This window comes from Thalia democratica, chromosome 3, assembly GCF_965202585.1.
Source record: "Thalia democratica chromosome 3, ktThaDemo2.hap1.1, whole genome shotgun sequence".
Taxonomy (NCBI): Eukaryota; Metazoa; Chordata; class Thaliacea; order Salpida; family Salpidae; genus Thalia; species Thalia democratica.
The window spans coordinates 23233222-23254794 of NC_139167.1; the positions used below are offsets into that span (position 1 = coordinate 23233222).

Below are 21573 nucleotides of genomic sequence, written 5' to 3' on the forward strand. Positions count from 1 at the left end.
ATTTATTTGATTACATAAAAAACAATAGGTTTATACGACCGTTTCGTATATGAGATAAATAACCTCATATACTTATCAGTAAAGTTTAATTACAGTGTTTAACAGGAATTTAGAACTTAAAAATTTTATAACTATAATATTTTCTAATAAAAGCTTTCAAAACTTCTCAAAATACATAAGTTCTTAAACTAACAAGATCATATTTTCAAACTTAACTTACTTTACTAAAATCTTCATTATTACTACGTCATAATTATTAAAGACATTTTCAAAATCTAAATTTCTGTTTAACTTTGTTAATAAACTTTAGCTTTCCTGATGAGTATACGAGGTTATACATCTTATAATATGAAAGGGTCGTATTTTTTTATATTGTTAATTTGTAACCAAAATGTAAAAATAAACAATTCTTAAAACTGTAAGTATTCAGTTAGCTGTAAAGCTAGTTACACCAACTTTGCTTTGAGATTAAAACCACTTATATAAAAATATGATATATGTTTTTTATATAATCAAACAAATATTTAGCTCCCATTCGAATTCTCGAGCGCTATCGACCAGAACGTTTTAAAAAATCTGCTAGTCTATATATTTATATATATATATTTATAAACTCACCGGCTCACAATCTTTGTGAAAGCACACTTGTAATGAACAATGCAATCAAACAAATAAAGATGTATATATATATATATGTATATATACATGTATGTATATACTTACCGGCTCACAATCTTTGTGGAAGCACACTTGTAATGAGCAATGCAACCAAACTTTTTCATCATCGACAAACTTGAAAACCGGTCCCTCCCATCTGCGCAATTAAACATACAAATATAAAAACATATATAAATATTAAACATATTCGAATAAGGTTTCATCAAAATACGCAACATATACGTATATAACAAAACAAAAATATTACTAAATATCTTTTCAAGTATGCATTTTTTATTGTATGTCCTAACTTTACGAGTTGTATACAAAAGTTATTAAGTGTTTAAAATAATAGATAAAAATTAACGTTTAGTACAATATACAAAAGCATAAAATTTATATAAATGAACTAACTAAACGCTTTCAATAACAAGAATTTAAGCACACTTTAATATATCAAGTTATGTAAAAAAAAACAAGGTTTCATTAAATTTTTTCAAAAACATATACCAAATTGGTAATAAAAATATATTTATCCCCAACCTAACATGGTGCCCAGCCCCGTTGTCAGTAACAACCAACCCACCATCCATGGACCCTGGTATCGGGCATCGGTCCTCGATTATCGGGTAACTTACAGGGAAGTTCGGGTCCTCCTGTGGCGTTGCCCAGCAACGTTTCACTACCTGCAGAAATGTTTTGATTTAGGGGATTTTGTTTTTGTTTATCTTTTTACTTGTACTTGACGTTTTTAAGGAACTTTGATTTACCCTATTTCTTTCACCTGATAGTTTTAGAGGAGTAGATAGCATAACTCTTAAGTCTTTACAAGTACTAACAGAAAAATGTTTATAAACTTATTAACTTTTAAGAAAACAGAACATAAAAGAACAGCAAAGTTTCACATATGTTGGAAAATTCTAAAAAAATGTATTGCTTACTGTTAGTAAAGTTTTTTTATTATAATGCTGTAATATTTTTTTTTGAATTTAAAGTTTAAAAAAATATAAAATTATATATGTTACAATTATTTAATTCATCTTATTTTGTTAAATTAAGCATTGTTTTATTTATGGAAATAAATCAAAGTTTTACAAACTGATGTTTAGACTAAACCAACTACTTTTTTTAATTATTTTAACAAAACTAAAAAATCACTCACAATTTTAGTATCATTGTCAGCTTTGAGCAAATCAACTTGGACGTATATAGTGTCATATGCAAGTAACGAAGGTACGTATTTATAAGGCTCTGTATACATTCCACTCTTGAACAATCTCATTCTTGCAAAGAACTCTCCGTATCCTTTCTTCTCGAATGTGGTCACTGAGTAGCTGTTGGTAAATTGTTAGCTAAAATATCTTAGATCAAAAAACGGTTTTGGAAAATACATCTAAATGTATTATATAAGTTTTGAAAATTTATATCTGTTTGTGATAAATATTAACATTTGTTATTAATATTTTAACTGCTTAGTATAAAAATAATATAATAGTTTTATATTATTTTAAATAGCTTAACCTAGTGTTAAACCGTTTTTAAATTTTTTATATTTGCATGTGAAAACTATGAATATTACAAACTTTAAGTTAAATAAAAAAATAATTTAAAAACGATTATAACTAAAAAAGTACAAAACCCAGCAGATTTTAAGATTACAAAAGTAAAAAAAATAATAAATAATAAAAGACGTTAAAGCGCTTATACTAAAGTTTTAGATTGATAAATTTCTAATTATTTACTTAAAATTTGTTCTGTTTATTATTTGTTACGTAATAAAAGTTATAAAAAGTTCAAATAAACTGTATACTATCAGTTTGAACTTCAAGAAACTACCTAGTAAAAGTAATTCAAAACTCTAATTATTATATAAACCTAAACATTTACAAATGTTATAGATAAAATATTTAATTTTTACAAAGTCTTTTCTTCATTGTGATAATGTTTTTTAATGCTAAAACAAAAGAAACTAAGGATAAAAATAATCTATCAACAATTTAATAACTATAAAATAGACGTTTTATAACAAAAAGTCAAGATTTTAATAAAAAATTAAACTTTGTACAGTCATAAGCGAAATTACTTAATAAAGTAAAAATTTTTACCGCAAAAACAGTCTAATAGTTTTATAAAAAAACAAAAGAAAAACTTAAATAGTAATTGTTTTAAAAGCTAATTTTTAACTCTATGTATAACGGTATAACTTTAGATAATTATAAAAAAATCATTATGAGAAATAAGATAATTCTAAACAGTTCAAAAGTATTAATTAAAGGCTTCAAGACTATAAAAAATACGTTCCGTATTTTATTTATAAACATTTTTTATTTACATTATTACCAATAAAATAATTAATTTGTAATAATTATCAGTCAAATAAGTCCATACGTCAGTTTAATAGATTTTGCTAATTTTAAGCTGTTTACATTAAATAAGTTCGTTTGTTAACTAAAACTTTTTTAATGCGTTAAAAAATTTTCAAAATTAAAGTTTTTTTTGTATTAACTATGAACTATTAAATATATTGTGTCTTAAATTCATCAAACTTAACGAATTGGTTTAATATATAAAGTGGTTTAGAACTTTAAATTTCAAGTGTTTTTAAATTTGTTTTTGTTTGTGCATAATAAACTTATAATCAATATATTTTTTAAACTTTTTTCACTTCAATTCTTAATTCAGATTAAACTGCATGCTTTTAAAAGTTTAAATTTTTTTGTCCCTTTTTAGCATAATGATAAAAATTTTGAAATAAAAACTGGTTTTTGCTAAAATAAACATATACTCCCTGATATATAAAGTTCGTATACTTTTTTCGTACAAGCGTCAACAACGCACGATTTCCAAAAACTTAAAATACGCTTTTCTTCTTATTAAAACAATAACACTTTTACATAAAAGACAAACTTTTGATTAAACATTAAAAGAATAATACTTAAAACTTAAACATTTTAGAATAAAAAATATCAAATTTTGCAAATTTAAAAAAAAATAAAAAATAAGATTTTTAGCTTTTAGATGCTTAGTTGCAGAATATATCAGTGGTATAACAATGAAAAAAGATATTAAAATCTTTTAAAGATCAAACCAAAAATGATACACTGAAGTTGTACTTGTATAAAAGTATAAAGCTAGTTGATTTTTTCCATACAATCGTCAACAATGAAAATGTTTTATAGGTTTAAAATACTGTTCTATTAATGTTTAAATGATAACACTCTTATATAAAATACAAACTTTAAGATTGAACAGTTAAAAGTTCTTTTTGTATGTAGTTGAATAAATTTTTTTTTTTTATTTTAAGTTTTTCAAACTTTAAAAAAAAACTAAGATATACGATCTACAGCTAATTACAGCATATATTAATGGTACAACAATGAAAAAGCCATTAGAACTATAAAAGATCAAACCAAAACTGATAACCAAGTCCTAAAAGCTTTTGGAATACATTTTAATTGCAGCAAATAGACATTACAATGGTATAATAAATCCATAGTTATGAAACTTTTAAACATTAAAAAATAAATTATACTGATGAAAATTACTTTGGAAATAAACCTCTAATATATTAAATGTACCGATTACAGCCACATTGTGTGGCACTAAAAGATTAAACTTGCTGATTTAATTGTTGATTAAATTTTAAAGTTCGGTATAAGATCTTTATCAAATTAAAGGTTTTTTTTTCGATACCGTTTTTAGTTTCAAATGTAAGTAATCATTTGTAATTTTTAGTTCCATAACTTTCAAAAATTTTATAAAGTTTTTTATTTGTTAAACACTGCAACAAAATGCTTATTGGATGAATTTATTTTACTTTGGTTTATAATTGTTCTTTTAAACTAAATTGAAAATTATACACTTAGTGTTTTAAAATTATTCTCTGTAATGTTTAAGATAAGTTAGTGGGTGTAACTTTATGGCAATTTACAGTAGGTTTTTACTTATCTTCTTGAATTATTAAGCTTTTTTTATTAATTATAATACAAGTTAAAATATGTTAGACTTAACTGACACTCTATTAAATTTTTTTTTTATTTTGACTGATAACAAAATTGTGACAAATATTAAACATTAGCTTTAAAGCTTTAAGCTCGCAATGATAAATGTTAAAGCTTTAGGTAAGTAATTTAATGAAATTTAAGCTCCTGGAATTTAATCATAAGCATGAAAAAGTGCACTTTAATTATCAATATGATTAACAATAGCTTTCTTTTAAAAGTTTGAATAAGTATCGCTAAGTTTTTATACTTTTTCAAATTTACAAACTTTTTGCTTAACTTTATTTTAAAAAAGAATTTCACATCATTATGTTTGTAAAGTGAAGTTTATATTAAAATAAAAATTTTTATGACACAAAGTGTAACAAACTTAGCTATTAGTTCTACTAACATCATAGCACTTGATTGTAGATATCAAAGTATTTGTAATAAAAAATGTATCAGTTTACGATTATTTTTAATTTAATAAAAAAAGGACTTAAACATTAATTAAAATCATTTACCTACAAAACGCATATTTTATATTTTAATCATTAAAATCCATTTTGATTGTAAAACACTCATAAATATATGCATAAAAAAATATCACTTCACAGCTAAACAATAAGGCACAATTTGTTTGTATAGAAAAAATAACTTTGTTAATTTCCAATTAACATTTTAAAGCTTCAAAATAACTAGAAAGTGTCTCATCAAAATAAATAAATTTAAAGTATTTTTATTAAAAACAAGGTTTGTTTATGCAAAATATTTTACGAAATTAAGAAAAAAATTATGATAATAATTTCATAACATAATCAAAAAACCAGAAACTGTTGTGTGGTCTTGTAATAACAATATAAATGTTATACTTGTTTACGATATATTTTATTTGAAAATTGAAAAAATATTTCTTGTTTTAAAATAAAAACTTGAATTAGTCTTAGTTGATTTAAGAGTATACTTGTTAAAAAGTAGAAAATGTCTTAAGATATGAGTTCGATTTTTCTTCTGCTTTAGTTTTGATGCTTAAACAGCTTTGTTTACCATAAAGTATTTGTTTACATTCAGTGTCTAATAAAGCCTATAAACATTATCAAACTATATTGTGGTATTTTAACGATGTTTTCCATTTCATTTAACTAATTACAAGTTTGAAAAAACATAAATGTTTTTAATTTTGCTTAAACATAGACTTTAATTTAAAATTTATATCTTTATGCTGTATGATCAATCAGTTGGTCACCAAGTTTATAAGTCAGAAAAATCTGCATCAGACTACATTCCAGTAAAATCACAATTCATACAAATATTTAACATATAACAAAGGAAGACAGTCGGCTCTCTCCTAAACTTATCATTGTTTATTGACTAATTAATGAAAATCTTCCAAGCTTTTTTTTATTTATTACTTTTTATGTGGTCGTGTTTTTTACAAGTCTGATAACAATCAAGCCGCGTATTTGTAAAGTAATTTTCTTTATAACTGCACATTAGTTGTACTTCAAAGAATAAATTATAATTAGACATAAATGCGCAATACTCACTTTACAAATGCTAATAAATACACGGCGTGATTATCACAGTTTTGCAAACAAGACTAGATAAGAAAGTGTAAGTAAAAAAACAACTTATTAATACGTTTATAAATCTATAAACAATAATAAACTTTGCACTTTATGAATAGAGGTAAAAAAGTAGAGTGCAGACTGTAATCGGTCTTTTAAGATAAATAACAACTCAGTATAATCGATGTTTTATAATAACTTAGTACACAAGTACATATCTTTTTATAAACAAAAACTATTACCCAGTAAATAAAAGCAAGTATGCGGTATAAACATTAATACCCGTCTTGTAAGTAAAATAATAGAAACCAACATGATAAATGCCTCACTAAAGTCAGTGTTGTAAATAAATTTATAAAGTAATAATGCTTTCTTAATTAACATAGCAGATATTTAAAGTCAGAAAATATAATCGGTTTCGTATGTGCACCTCACTTTATAACAGATTAGAATAAATAAAAACATCAATAAATGTTTAACCAACTTGATAAAAGCGGGCAGGTATTTGACGTGCACGTTGTAGTCGGTCTTGTACAAATTATATTAATAGAATCATACTACTTACTTGATAAAAGCGGGCAGGTATTTGACGTGCACGTTGTAGTCGGTCTTGTAGATGCACATCACGTTCATCTTGAAGTCGGGCATCTGCTCGTTCCCGCCAAACTGTCCAAACTGTCTCCTGCCGAATATGACCGTGTTAGAAGGGTCAGTCACTCTCTTCATGTACTCCTCTCTTGCCAGTCCGTTGGTTAGCACGTTAGTGTAGTTGACGTGAGTGTCGTTCACCTGTGTGACGTAATAGTGTTGGTTGATATGACGTCATAGATAGTTTTCAATTGAAAAAGAAAGTTTAAGATCACTATCTCAAATATTGATGTTCTTAAGTATTATTAACTGTATGTCCCCACTACAAAATAGTTAGACTTTATTGTTGAATTTACTTTAAAAACCTTAAATCTATATTTTGATGTTTCTACTTCTATCAGACTAAACGTTCACAGGTTGTTTAATAATTTTTAACTTGTCAAAAGAATTTACAGCAAGCAAGCGTCATTAATTGATAACATTGAATAAGTTGAAGTAATACAAGTTTTCAGTATGAACACCATACTTAATCAGTTCATGTGAAGAAAAACTATTTTTCTTCTAAAATTTCAAGATGTCAGCTGCAAATGTTAAAGTATGTACTTGTTTGCAATAATAAACTAAAACATAAAAACAATTTGTTTTGATCATTGTAGTTATTTAAATACGTCATTCAAAACCTTTTTTAACATAGTTGAATTGACATAAACTAATGTTTAAGAGCAGTGGTAGATTTTTAATAAAGAACAAGTATAACTTAAACGTAACACTAAATAAAGTTGTACATATTTCTTAAAGTTTATTTTAATTTAATTGTGATAGTTGAACAATATATCTCTTGAAAAGATAGAAGATACAACAAAAACTTTAGTATAGTAAAAGAGTAAACAAAATTAATTTTTTGAACATTTAAATTAGAACTTTCTTATTCGTAACAACAGTGACACATAGGTAAGGGCATGTCAAGTGTGCTATTAACTTATTTGTATGATAGTTGTCTACTTAAAACTTTAACTCACAGTGTAAGCAGTGTTGCATGACGTCAGGGCTGGTCCTATGTGGTATCTAAAAACGTTTTGAAGTTTTAATCAATAACAAAAACCAACATTTAGAATAAAATGTCATCATACCTGAAGTAAGTCTTGAACTCGGTACCATAGCAACTAGGGTCGTCACCATCACCAAAATAAAGGGGACCAAATTTCTTTTCGAACTTTTCGTACATCACCTGTCGGAAATCCAATATATTATTAAATAAAAAAATTCAATAGTTTGAAGTTTATAGTTAAAAAGTTAATAAAAAAGTAAACATAAAGTTTATGAGTTTGAAACGAGAAACTGATGTGATTTAAACTAACATGCATAAAGATGTATAAAAACACGTATTGATATGAATTTTTAGTAAAGAGTATGTATATACTTACTTAAAGTATAATTAAATTTTAATTTAGATGCTTGGTTTAAAAAGCGTGAAATGGCGTATTGTGATCATGTACATATGTTCTAAATATTTTTTAGATTTAAAACGACTAAATACTAAGACTTATCATACGTAAACAGTTATAAGATACTTCAGTGTACCTTCAGAACCTCTGCTTGCTTTAAGAGTTTACATCTCTAATTAATGAGCATACTAAAAATGTTTCTTTAGTTTTATAAGTATTTGTTTATAATTAAGAATTTTTAAAAGATCTAAGAAAGTTACACACAGTTTTTATGTAAATTTTTAAAGGTTATATATTAAAAAATTAGTATCTAATCTTGTTATTTCCATGTAATTTATAGTTTTTTTTATTATTTTTAATCGTTTGAATTTTTGATTTTTAGACACGTTTTTATATTATATTCTCAAATTACACATATTTTAAACCAAAATAGGTAATAAAGCAACGTAAAAAGCAACATATCCTTAACAAATATTTTTTGTGGTGGTATTCAAATTACCTTACTTTAATTAGAGTCTAAAATATCCACTCTATACTTAAATAAAATGTAAAAAAAAATAATATTAACTTTAAGCTGAATGTTTTAGTTTTAACTTTAGATTACGTTACGTATTAAAGCTACTTAAATTGACTATCAGTTTTACAAACATATGCATATGTATTACGACTACTCTACTAATAACGTTTATAAAGCTTTTTTAATGATGAAAAATTAGTTAAAGTTAATCTAAAACTTTTTTAAGGTATTTTATAGTTGTAAAACATTGACAAAAAAAATAAAGTTTTAATTAAAATTTCAAATATGTTTGTTTAATTTAGTTTATGTAAAACAACCAAGAATTCTTTTTATAAAAAAAATTGCTCTGTCCATATTTTAAGGTCATAAACCAAAATTTTGTAAGTAATTTCCTTATTTCCATGTAATTTTGAATTTGTTTTACGATTTTCAATCGTTTAATCACATAACTTCGAGGCACGCTTTTGGATTAACATTAGTTTTTTCCGGAACTTTACTTGAAAAAATCCATGCAAAATTGATGTTCAAGATTATACACGCATCAAACATCAAAAACGAAATTAATTTTAATCTGTATTAATTTAAAGCACTTTACTGTTATCAAAATTGGGTTAAAGGTTATTGTTAAAAAACTGTTATTGCGCAAGATTTTTTGATAGAGTTTTAAGATATACAATTTAGATAACTTATGAAACCAGAGTTTTTATACACTTATAAGAATTTTCCAAGTACAGCACAAAATCTGTTTGACCATTTGAGCCACGGGTTTCATAAAAAACTTTCATGGACGCCCCCTTTAAGAACCTTAGTAAATAATAATTAGTTCATTACCCATTTTTATTTTTGCCGCCTCACTAACTAACGCACCTTGATGGCCAACCCTGACACCCTTAAAAGGCGATATTTTTCACTTTGAAAAACCCTGGTTAAAGCGTTGTGTATAAATTATATTTTAACCTACCTTTTTTAGATACAAAGTTATTCCATTTGATTCGCACATTATTGTTGCTGTTTTGTTTTCTCCGAGAGTAATAGCTGTGTTTAAGTAAAACAGTTTTAGTTTTGTAAAGGTAAATTCGTACTACATTTTACTAATGTATTAACTAATTCATATGAAAAGTATACTATGTTAGTACAAAAAACTTACTAACTAAACTGATTACATTATTAATAATATTAATTTGTTCTAACTTATTTTAAAATAATAATTTTATTTTTCTAATTACAAGTTTTTTTGTACTTTTTGTGATAAGTATATGAAAATTTTTTTTTGACACTAGAAAAAGTTTTAACTTTGTGTAAATAAATGAAAAACATTTATAAATTTTTTTAGCACTATTTTATAATATTTATCTAGTATGTTAAAAACTAAAATATTTTTTAAATATAGTAATTCAAACTACCGTCAGGAGCAACTCCATGGTCAATCGGTTTCGGAGCTGTAAAAGTTTTACGATGATTTATTTTGTTTATATGTATTCTTATAAGTCATTTTAGTACTTTATTAAACTAAAATTCATAGACTTTGTGACACAGTTTTGGAATAAAAAACCGTAAAAATAAACAGAACTGTTCGGTATTTTTACAACTAATTAAGCTTCACTCCAAAAGCTCTACACCGTTTAAGTGTTTTTAGATTTTCTTACTTGGTTTAGTTCTGTAACTAAATCCATTTAATTATTTATCATTTGTTGTTCTCACCTTGCTTAGTGAACACTGACGTCACAGTTGGGTTCATGCTCCTCACCCCGTTGCTGTATGACGTCACGGACAACAAATACTCCGCTCCCTCCTCCAAATCACTCAAGCGGAACTCTTCATCGTTGACCTTTAAAACGATTGAGGGACCGTTATCCTCCGGTTTGCTGTACTCGACCTAATCGTTATTTATATATATAAGTAAACTAAAAGTTCACGATTTTTTTTATTGTATTTATCTATGTACTTTTATTATTACATATACTATTTTTGTTTGTTGACTTTAAGTACGATGGAGGCACCTTTGTCCTCCGGTTTGAAATATTCGACCTTAAAATGGGACAAAATAATATTTGTTTGGTCCACCATCTTAATATTAATTTATTAACTTTTCAATTAATCTTAAATAGTTATTTATAATGTTTTACTAATACTTTTTGTTATACTTCAGCACTATGGAGGGACCTTGTCCTCAGATTTACTTTTATTCGACTTATAGTTGAATAATTGTATATTAAACTGAAACTTGTACTCGAACCGAGATAAGATAATAGTTTTTATAGTTGTTTACATATATTAGTAAATCGAAAGTAATGTTGTTAATATTTAATTTTTATATAGTAACTAATCATTTTTATTTTATTTCAGTAAATAACACGTTAGTATATATGAAGGGACTGTTATCTTCTGGCTTGCTGTATTCGACCTGGATTATGATACTTTAATTTTTATTTTACTTGACCTTAAGTAGAGTAACTAATTTTCTACTTTAACTAACAAATTAATATTACATTTACTTGAACAGAACTAAAAATACTAATTAATTTATTCGTCATATTTTTTTACTCAGTTTAAATTTGTCGATTTTTAATATGATAAGGGTGGGGGGGCGTTTTATACCACTGTACCCAGCCTAAAAAAGTGCAACTTAACTGTAAAGTTAATAAGGCTGTATGCAACCTAAAGTACAGGCGATTTGTTTCACACTCTTACTTTAACTGTTAGGTCAAGAATAATTAATAACTTTTACTTGAAAACAATGAAAGTATTTTGCACTGGATTTGTATTTGTCACGTTTTGATAAATTGTTCCTAGTTAGCTTTGAAGATAAGCAACTTAACTTGTTATTTTTACAATAAGTATAAGTTGTTTTAAATTACATTCTCTTTGATTTAAAAAAATATTATAACTATCATTAATCTAATATCATTAGTCTATAATCTAAAATATCATAATTATTATAAATATCAGGTTATAACGTTTTGAATTTTGCGTATAGAAGATTTACAAAAGGTATAACAAAATCGCTTGAACTGCAATACCGAATGACTTTTTACTTAAAAATTCTATATACTATATTTTAATGGAAAAAACCGATACTGTGTGAAATTAACTTTTAATCAGCGATATAAAGTTAAAAGTTTGTTCTTAGTACTTTTAAAAGCGAATTACTATCATTTAAAGCAACAAAAAAAATACTTAATGATAAAAGTATTTCTCGAAACTCAATGACAAACATTTTTTTAAAGCAGTTTAATCATAAAAACTTAATCCCTAAAATTTCGTGTTATACAAGCGATTAAGTAATTAGTTTTAGTTCGTGTTAATATAAAAACATGAAAAAACAGGTGCTCCGAAATTCCTGAACACTAACATGTGTTTGACATGAAAAATATTTTGTGAGAATTGCGAAATTTGTAATTATGTTCTGTTTAAGTTTAACATATTTCATTAATTGACTGAAACTTTACATCAAATTTTTACTTTGAAACGAATGTGTTGCTTAGTTTAGTTACATATGTTTCGTTAATTACTGGAGCTGGGTGAACTTAAATACTTTAGTAGAGTTCATATTAAAAATATTTCGCAATTGATAGCATACTGCTATTAAACTTGTGTAGTTGACAATTATTTTAATGACAATTAAGCGTTTCTGTTATATAAACTGATACTACATAGATAACTGTGTAAATGTTCTTTTTTAATAATCTCCATCATACATTATCATACCTTACTTTTAAATCATTTGTCATTACCAAGTAATCATTTAAACTTTTAATAACTTGTAGTTTTGATTTTATTTTTCTATAAACTTACAATTTTACTTAAGTTTTAGTAATTTGAAAACCAGTTTTTATAATACATCTTTTAAAATACTTTTAAAATATTTTAAACCAAAAACATACTTTGATTTTTTTTTTATCAAAGCATTATTAAAACTATAGTCTCAAAATAGTTTTCAACGATTTGTAAGTATCATTTAATTTTTAACTTGACTTTTTTTATGTAAAACTATTTAAATATCAAAAATTGGTTAAAAGTTCAAAATGTCTTTACAAGTATTTAAAAGTTTATTAGTTCATAAACAGTTTTAAAAAAATAACAAAATTCTGAATATTATACTGTTTAAAAAACAATGTGCCTTTTCTACAACTATTTAGTATATAAAAGGATTTAGGCTGTTTAAGTATAAAAGTAAACAAAACTTTAAATAAAAAATAAAAAAATTTGAAACTTTTATAATAACCTAATTTATATAACTGATTCGCTATATGTTTATTAAAAGTAAAATATCAAAATAAAGCATTTAATTATTTTAATAAACTATTTCTTTCACCTGATAAAAGTCGACTTCTCCCATTGGCTTGTCCCACTTCAAGTCGATAAAATTGGCGCTTTTCAGAACTTCCCTGACACTAGAGGGCGGAAGAGGGGGAGCTGTCCATCGGAGCACGGACGCGTTGTTCGATCTGGTGTAGTTAGACACTGACCATACCGCGAACTCGTAAGTAGTTCCTGTGAAAATTCTATGTTTTTAATGACTAATTAATTAACAGTTATTCGTATATAATTATATGATTTTTTTTATTATCAATATAAATTTATATATTTTATTTTCTTTTTATTATGCTATTGTTCGATTTGGTAAAGTTGGATACACCACGTACAGCGAACTACTATAAGGTTCCTGATAAAAAAAAAAGTGTAAAACTCGTTGGCTAATAAAAAGTTACAAAGATTTTAAACTAGAAAATCTAACTGTGTGTACATAATAAATTGATTTGATACGATCCGAAGTTAAAACTTATATGCAGTACCTTTGATAAGGTATAACAAACTTTAAACTACTTTAAGAGTTAGTCTACTAAGTCTTGAAGTAGTACCTAATAACTAAAAGGAAACAAAGTAAATTATTATATCAACAATGTAGTTGATTTTAAAAATCAGGTTGTCTTATATAAGTAAAACTGTTATAAAATCTGTTTGCCAGTTGTTTATGCTAAACATGCTGGGTCATAATGGTTTATGAACTAAAATATAATAAGTTGTGTCGAGCCATTGAGTTGCTAAACCCTGCACTGTTACTAAAACTAAATAAAACAAATACTAAAATGTAAATGAATTAAACTAAATGTAAATAAATAACTATGATGTAGTTAGGTAAGCAATATAAAATTTGTAAGTATAGTATTTTTGGTCAAAAACTGTTTTACAAAATCAAATAAGTAAGAATTTTTACTTTGAGTTTTGTTGGTTGAAGTTATCTAATTAGAACTACGCACCAATGTTGTTTTTAAAAAAAAAACAGCTTAAGTAAATGTTGTTTACGTTTTTAAATTGGATATAAATTATAAGCTATACTCTAAAAAAATTCATATGCAAATTAAATACCAGTTTATATAAACTTTTCAACATAAAAAAACACAAAATTTGCTTAATTACACTTTTTTATACTGTGTGAGTAGTATTAGTTTCGTTTTAAGAAGTAACCACAATAAAATTTATCATTCATGCTTACGATTTGTTTACGACAGTTCTAATTAGTACAACCAAAAATTCTAAAAAATAAGGTAGCAGTACAAGTCGGTGGTTTGTAAGGTTTTAAACACTTGTTTTAATTACAGCATTGTCACAATATAAAGAAAATAAAATGCTTTTAAATATTTTTTATTAAACGTTGTTAATCCTCTTACCACCATCAAAAGGTTTTTATTAGTTTATCAAACTTTGGTTTTTCGTTTTAAAAAAACTCAAGCTTGAATTTTTACAATATTACTTTCTTCAACAAATAAATTTCAGAAATTTATTTTTATTACATCTAATGACAAAATCTTTATTAAACTTAATAAAGTTTTATCATAAAATTACTCTTGTTTATCTATTTTTCATTTGTAAATTGCTTAAAATTGAGTTACTTTCGAAAAATCTTAAATTTTATTTCACTTCTAAAATTTCTAAAGTATCTAGGTCAGAGGTAAAAAATTTTAAACAGTTTTAAATTATGATCTTGGCGAACTTCTGATTATTAAATAAAAAAGGGTTACTTTTAAAATCATCTCAACACATTAGTTATCACGAAGCCAAAACTAAACATCATAAACTTACATTGAAAAGAGTAAGGCAAATAATTTATAATTTTAATAAGTTGGTTGTAACTTCTAAGTTAAACATAAAATAGATCTCTGACTTTAGTTACCTTTTTAGATTTGGAAAACGGTGCAATATATAAAAAGTAACTTAAGACTGTAACATATGCTTAATGCATTTAAAATTGTAATATAACGTCTTGTATACGGAAAAACCTTAGCTTACAAGCTTAATAATACAAATATTTTCTGTAGAAGGACTTTGCGTGTTTGAAAATGTATGCTTAACAGTTTACTCTCTTAAAACATTTTAAGTGCACAAAGCTATTTGTCACAAAACACTAAAATAAAAGGAAAGTAATCAAATACGGATTATTTTAACGCTTTAAAAAAAAATTAAAGCACCAAAACTAAAAAATGTATATTTAAAAACTGGCTAAAGTAATTTGAGAAATTGAATTGTTTTTTATATATAAAAATTATCAGAAACGATTTAAAGTTTAAAAAAAGAAAATTTACACAGTATCAAAGTATTTTTTGAATACTTTGCAAATCAATCACATTCTATAAAATCACTAAAATCACCAAATTTTCAAAAAGTGTATTTTAAAGTGCTCAAATTGAAATAAAATGTGTAATTTCAAATTTACCAAGATCTTTTAATGATAAAAGCCGTGTAAATTTCAGATAAGAAATTCAAACATTAAATTAAAACACAAAAAACTTGGAAGTAAGACCGCATACAGGTTATACTGCATTGTTACTTCTTGTTACTTGGTTACCTCTATGCGCAGTCACACCTTGCTTGTATGATTGAATTTTGTGTTTTTGAAGGTTGGAAACCTATTTTTGTTAATCTGTTTTTTACTTGTCGCTTTTGTGGAAAGGAGCTTTGATGTCATGTTTTTGAAACTCAGTAAAACGCATAAGTACTACTGATTTACTATAAATACACTTAATTAAAACTACTTTCTAATTTCAAATACGTTTTTCAGTCTTGTTTGATTACGATTACAAGAGTTCAAGATGTTACTGTTACTCTATATATCTTTTATACATGTTACTAAGTTGAGTATAAAATAAGTTGTACTATAATTTAAATTTATTTATCCCTAAAGTTTCCAAACAATACTATAAAAATCTTTATACATTTTCTTCTTAATACTTTTCCTGATTACTTTGTTTTTTACTAAAATTTTAAGTTAGTTTACAATAAGTTATGTAAGTTCAGACAAACTTTGGTATAAAACAAGACCATAAATTTTTGAAAATTTAAGTTGCTTTTAACAAAAATGTCATTTTTAATTTAGCACGAGTTATTAAAAGCTTTCATTGAATATTACCAATAAATTGATTTACAAAAGTCAATAGCGCATGCTAGTGTAAGTTTTAGTTTTACTAAGTTTCCATTTGCTTAACTTATGAAGAATATGACTTTACTACCCACTAGAATTTGTAAAATATTAAAGATTTGTAAGTAAAGTTTTATTTAGATTAAGGGTGGGCGAATTGTTTTGAGTTTAGTTGAAACTTACATTGCTGCAAAATTAAAAATTTTTAATACTGCTATTTTGAGGTTTTGTATTTATCAAATTGTAATTTTGGTGCTTATTAACAACTGAAGATTTCGTTCGATTAAAATACTGCTTCGACAATAAAATCAAAAAATGAATAAAGCTATAAGTTTTAATTCAAATTAAAAAAGAAACCGGTCAAAAGTTTATATTAGTTGCCTTAATTTACAACTTTTAGACCATTTTGCGAACATAATTGTTCAATTTTTTTAGTATTAAAAAACATATAAATTACAGTTATCTTTTTTAGATAAAAACTTTTTATTAAAACAGTATGTATTTTAAAACCATATTACCACGTTTATTTGGTAGAAATACCAAAAAGAGTATTTTAGATGTAAATTAAGTTTTTACTACGTATATTTCACACGTTTTAATTAAATCGAAACCAGCATGAAATCTCATTTTATTAGAAGATTATTTCTGATCAAAGAGTTAAGTTTTCATGCACTTTGAAAAAATTGTTTGTTTTAAAAAACTTTAGAAAAATAAGTTGTAACATTTTTCCAACTAACTAACTACCTTAAACATTATTTTGAAACATTTTTTGCAGCATAAACCAAACACTTTATATTGCATTAAAATTTATCTAAAGCGTTTATTCTCTTCTTAAAGTGTTTAATTATAATGTTTCTGCAATACTTTTAAAAACTAGTTTCAATAGCATCTTCCGTACAGACCAATGCAATTTTTTTTTTTGCCTACTTAATTGTTATAAATATGGTAAACACGCATTAACTAACCGCGGTAATTTAAAATATGTGGATATTAATCTTATATAATTACACTAAAACTAAATTTTGTTTTGTATAAAGAGTAGGAGTTATATTTTCTTTTATATTTGCTTTTGCTTTGCGTTAAAATATGTTTTTTTAAAAAGCTTGTGATGTTTTAGATAAAACAAACAAAATTAAAGAAAAATCATATTGTCTTGTTGTCATTTTTGAGAATTTTCTAGTCTTATATATCTTAAATATTTTCATTAACCGGAATGTTATTTTTTTATATACAGCTGACTAAATCAGTTTGATAAGCAAGCATTAAAGAACTCTTGAAGTTTCAAAATAAAAGCAAGCTTATTTTATTCGGTCATGTAAACTTATCATTACGAAAAATAAGCAAAACCAAATTTTATAAGACTTCAAACAAAACTATTTTAACAACGTTTACATTTTGTTTATTTTAACTTTATGAAACTTTTTTAAAGCAGTTATGTGGTTTTTATACATTTTCTTGTTCTTTTAAGTGAAGTAAAAGAACATAGATGGTAGTTTATGAAGTTATATTATATATTTATATATTTTTATATATTTGACTTTTAAATAAGCATTCTTAGCATATTAAGGTCGACGTAACTTCCAGCTGTTCTACTTAGATAAAAGTTTTACCGAAAGGTTACAAAACTGCAAACTCCAATATTAAATGTACAGTATTTTACCACGTATATATCACACGTTTGCCAATTGTTTGATCAGAAATTAAACCAGCGTGAAAATCGTTTTTATTGAAAACTTCGACAACTTGCTATTCTATACACGCTTAGTAAAACAAACTATTTTACCATACAACAAAAAGTTAAACTAGACTTTTATTTAAACTTACATATATAATAGAATAAAAACTTTAGATTTTATGAAAGCTTTTATTCTTTTTTTTTAAGAGTAATCATAATAAAAACAAGAACTTTAAAGTGTAAAGTATAAGCAACGATCGACAATGGCTACCCACCTTTATACTTATTTCGAGGTATTTTATCCAAGGCAATCTAACCAAGTATAATGTTTTAGATATCTTTGGCTTATTTTATTGAAAACTTCGACAACTTGCTATTATATACACACTTAGTAAAACAAACTATTTTACCATAAAAAAAAAAGTAAAACTAGACTTTTATTTAAACTTACGTATAGAATAGAAACTTTAGATTTTATGAAAGCCTTTATTATTATTTTTTAAGTGCGATCATATTAAAAAAAGAACTTTAAAGTTTAAAGTATAAGCAACGATCGACAATGGCTACCTACCTTCATACTTATTTCGAGGTATTTTATCCAAGGCAATCTAACCAAGTAAGGTGTTTTAGATATTCTTAGTTTTTTTATTAAACTACTTACAACTAAATATTTCAAATGTTATCATTTTTCAAACCTGGCACGATGTTTCTGATGACTCTGAACTTCTGGTCTTTCTTCTTCGCCTGTTCAATTATGACGTCACCGCCTTCCACCATTACGTCATAGTCGTCGATGTAACCGATGTGGGGAGAGTTCCAAGTCAGGTAGAGTTCCATCGATTCCTGCAGGTACTTTTCTATCTGCAGCGTCGGTGGAGTTTGGGGCGCTGGAAAGATAACTTTTATTTATAAAATTATTTAATATAATTAAAAAAAAATTTAACTCTATTTTTTAATTGTTTATTAAGTGAACACATTCTCAGTCGTAAAATATTGACCAAAGGTTTGTCAAAGTATTTCAGAGAAAGAAATTTAGGACAAACTACTTAGTATCAAAATAAATTCAAGTAATGGATAGTCATAGCAGCTTTTTTCAAACGGAAAATTGAAGTTACGCATTTTTATGTGTAAACGCTTAATAAATATTATAAACTAACGAATAATAGCTTTCACGGATGATGTTTCACTCTGGACCCCATTACTCTCTGTGGTTACCATGACAGTGTACTCCAGCCCTGGCAACAAGTCAACTATGACCCTCTCCTTCGAAACATCCAAGTATCTTTTTGCTGTTTGGAATAAAATGATAAAACATTATAAGTATGTAGTTTGAAAATAACAAACTAATAAAAATTGTATATTGTACGTTGTTTTAAACTGTTTGTTATAAGTAAAATAAACAGTTTAACTCTTTCCTTCAAAACATCCAAATACCTTATAGTTGTTACGAATAAGATGACAATAATTAACAAATAGAAATATTAAATAAAATAAATTGTTTATTACAAATCAAGTATAACCATTTCTTTCGAATCGTCCAAGTTTTTGATGTTACTGTTCAAAATAATAATATTAAATATTATCATAAACAGACGTATAATAATAAATTTTAAAGAGACCTTTACAATAAAAAATACATCGAAATGATTTTGTAATTTCCAACCGGGTCGAACAAGCTTTTTAAATAATTGTTGAAAAAAAAAGAACAACAACTTTTAAAAACTTAATATACTATAGATAAGAATAGTAAAAATACGATAATAAAATTGTAAAGAGAGCTGATATCAAAAACCATGCTGATGTTATTTTGGGTTTGTATATTGTTTGCCTGCCGAATCGGGCAATCTATCTAAATAACTGTTGAGATAAAAAAGAACACCGACTTTTAAAACTTAATATAAAAAAGTAGTAGTTAAGAATAGAAATTTTTTCCAAGCAATAACAACAAACCAAAACATAGTGAAGCATCTAAAAATAAAATTAACAATAAGTTTCGATGAAGACTACTAGTACTATTCATCTTTTACTAAAGTTATTTAGCGAGTTTAAAATGTGTAAGGTTACAAAAGGACTTTTAAATATAAGTTAAACACAAAAAAAAGTTTTTGCCCGGGCAAAAAGTAAGTTTTAAGCAATATTTATCTAAAAACAAAACTCCTTGAAAACTAACCATATCTTATTAATCTATATGTGCTAATTGCATTATTATTGCTTTTGGTCAAATAAAAACATTATAGCTTATGTTGCAATATTATTTGGTCACATTCTATTAAATGATAAAAATTAAAGAACATTTTAACGTAAAAGTTGAAAAACGTGAAAATTTAATTGTCTCTGGTTGAATTTTGCTAGTTTATCCCAAAACAAAAGAAAGTTATATTTTTCGCTTAAATCTTTCCGCAAGTTTACATAAATTAACACTTCATAACAGATAAAGGCATTTTGGGTCAAATACAAAACTTTTTCTTGAAATAAAAACCGGTAGAACAAGCAAATTTACACGTAATCAGCTACCTTTTACTTAAAAAATACACTGAAACATTTAGAGGTGTTAGTTTGGTCAGTATTGTCAAGGAAAACCGGTATTTTTACCTTTAGAAACATTTAATACATCACGATCTTCCATAATTAATTGATGTAAATTAATACTGGTCAGTGATCCACCATTTTGCCAGCGTAAAGTTAAGATTAACTTTTACTGACCAGATAAGTTTTCCTTATGCCGAGTATAATCATGACTGCTTTATTTATTTTGCATTGAAATACTAATATTTATACTGATTTTTTTTAATTGTTAACTTTTTAAAACAGTTACAGCTACAACACGTGTGTATATTTTGTGTAATTGATTTTAGAAAACACCGGTTTTTGCTTTGAAGTATGTAATCTATTATTCTCTGCTAATGTAAAAGAATGAAAATTTTGCTGTATTTTTTTTTTGTCATTCGACGGTTATTCGTCAAAAGTAATCAAAGAACAAACCGGTATTTTTGTTTTCAAAACAAGATATCCATCAAGGTTTCAGAAAAAATCTATGTCAATTAATATTGGTCAATGTTCCAATATTTCGTCAGTATTCCAATGTTTTACCAGGATTACGCAAGATGGCTATGTCTGCTGACCATAAACTGACCAAATTAGATGAGGTTTGTCTTATGGATCCGTGAGGTTTTCCACATGCAAAGAAGTGTGCTATAATCGTGATTAGGCACTGGCTAGAGCGTGTTTTGTAATTAAAATAGTTGAACCACGTTTTGTTAAAATCTTACATAACTAAGTTTCAACAATTTGTGTTGGTTTTGTATTACTAAAAAATAATAACTGTTTTTTTATATAAAAAGGATTTAAATACTTAGTTTAGTAGCTTTTTCATGTGTTTTCATTTAAATCGCTGGTAATATTGTTTTTACTTCAAAACAAAAAATCTACTTGTATCATAATGCTGTAGCTTTAAGTAAAGTAGTGTTTATTCTTTACTAGTAAACAAAGCTTGAAAATTGGCAAAATACTCTAATAAAAACAGCTATTAGTTGTTTTGTGATTAACATTTAGTTGATAAGTCACCAATGATTAATATACACTTAAAGTGAAAAATAGTATTCTTATAGAAAAATTGCAAAAATGTTTAAAATACATTTTTGATTTTAGTCAAAGTTTTTAGCTACATTATCTAGTATTTAACCAATGAATAAATTTGATTGTTATCAAAATGCTTCAATCTTCACA

At 25.5% G+C, this 21573-nt stretch overlaps 1 protein-coding gene across 1 annotated transcript in view; it reads right to left on the reverse strand.

The window, feature by feature from the left end:
• Positions 1 to 21573, reverse strand: part of LOC145831518 (uncharacterized) — a 49864-nt gene that overhangs the window by 7491 nt on the left and 20800 nt on the right. The window contains exons 7-18 of the mRNA XM_082938797.1: positions 19005 to 19136; positions 18543 to 18734; positions 13071 to 13249; positions 10457 to 10631; positions 10159 to 10194; positions 9717 to 9790; positions 7924 to 8021; positions 7813 to 7858; positions 6771 to 6994; positions 1820 to 1991; positions 1201 to 1343; positions 724 to 814 (exon numbers count right to left, since the gene is read on the reverse strand). Of these exons, the coding sequence (XP_082794923.1) occupies positions 724 to 814; positions 1201 to 1343; positions 1820 to 1991; positions 6771 to 6994; positions 7813 to 7858; positions 7924 to 8021; positions 9717 to 9790; positions 10159 to 10194; positions 10457 to 10631; positions 13071 to 13249; positions 18543 to 18734; positions 19005 to 19136 (1562 nt within the window). The remainder of the gene's footprint in view (positions 1 to 723; positions 815 to 1200; positions 1344 to 1819; positions 1992 to 6770; positions 6995 to 7812; positions 7859 to 7923; positions 8022 to 9716; positions 9791 to 10158; positions 10195 to 10456; positions 10632 to 13070; positions 13250 to 18542; positions 18735 to 19004; positions 19137 to 21573) is intronic.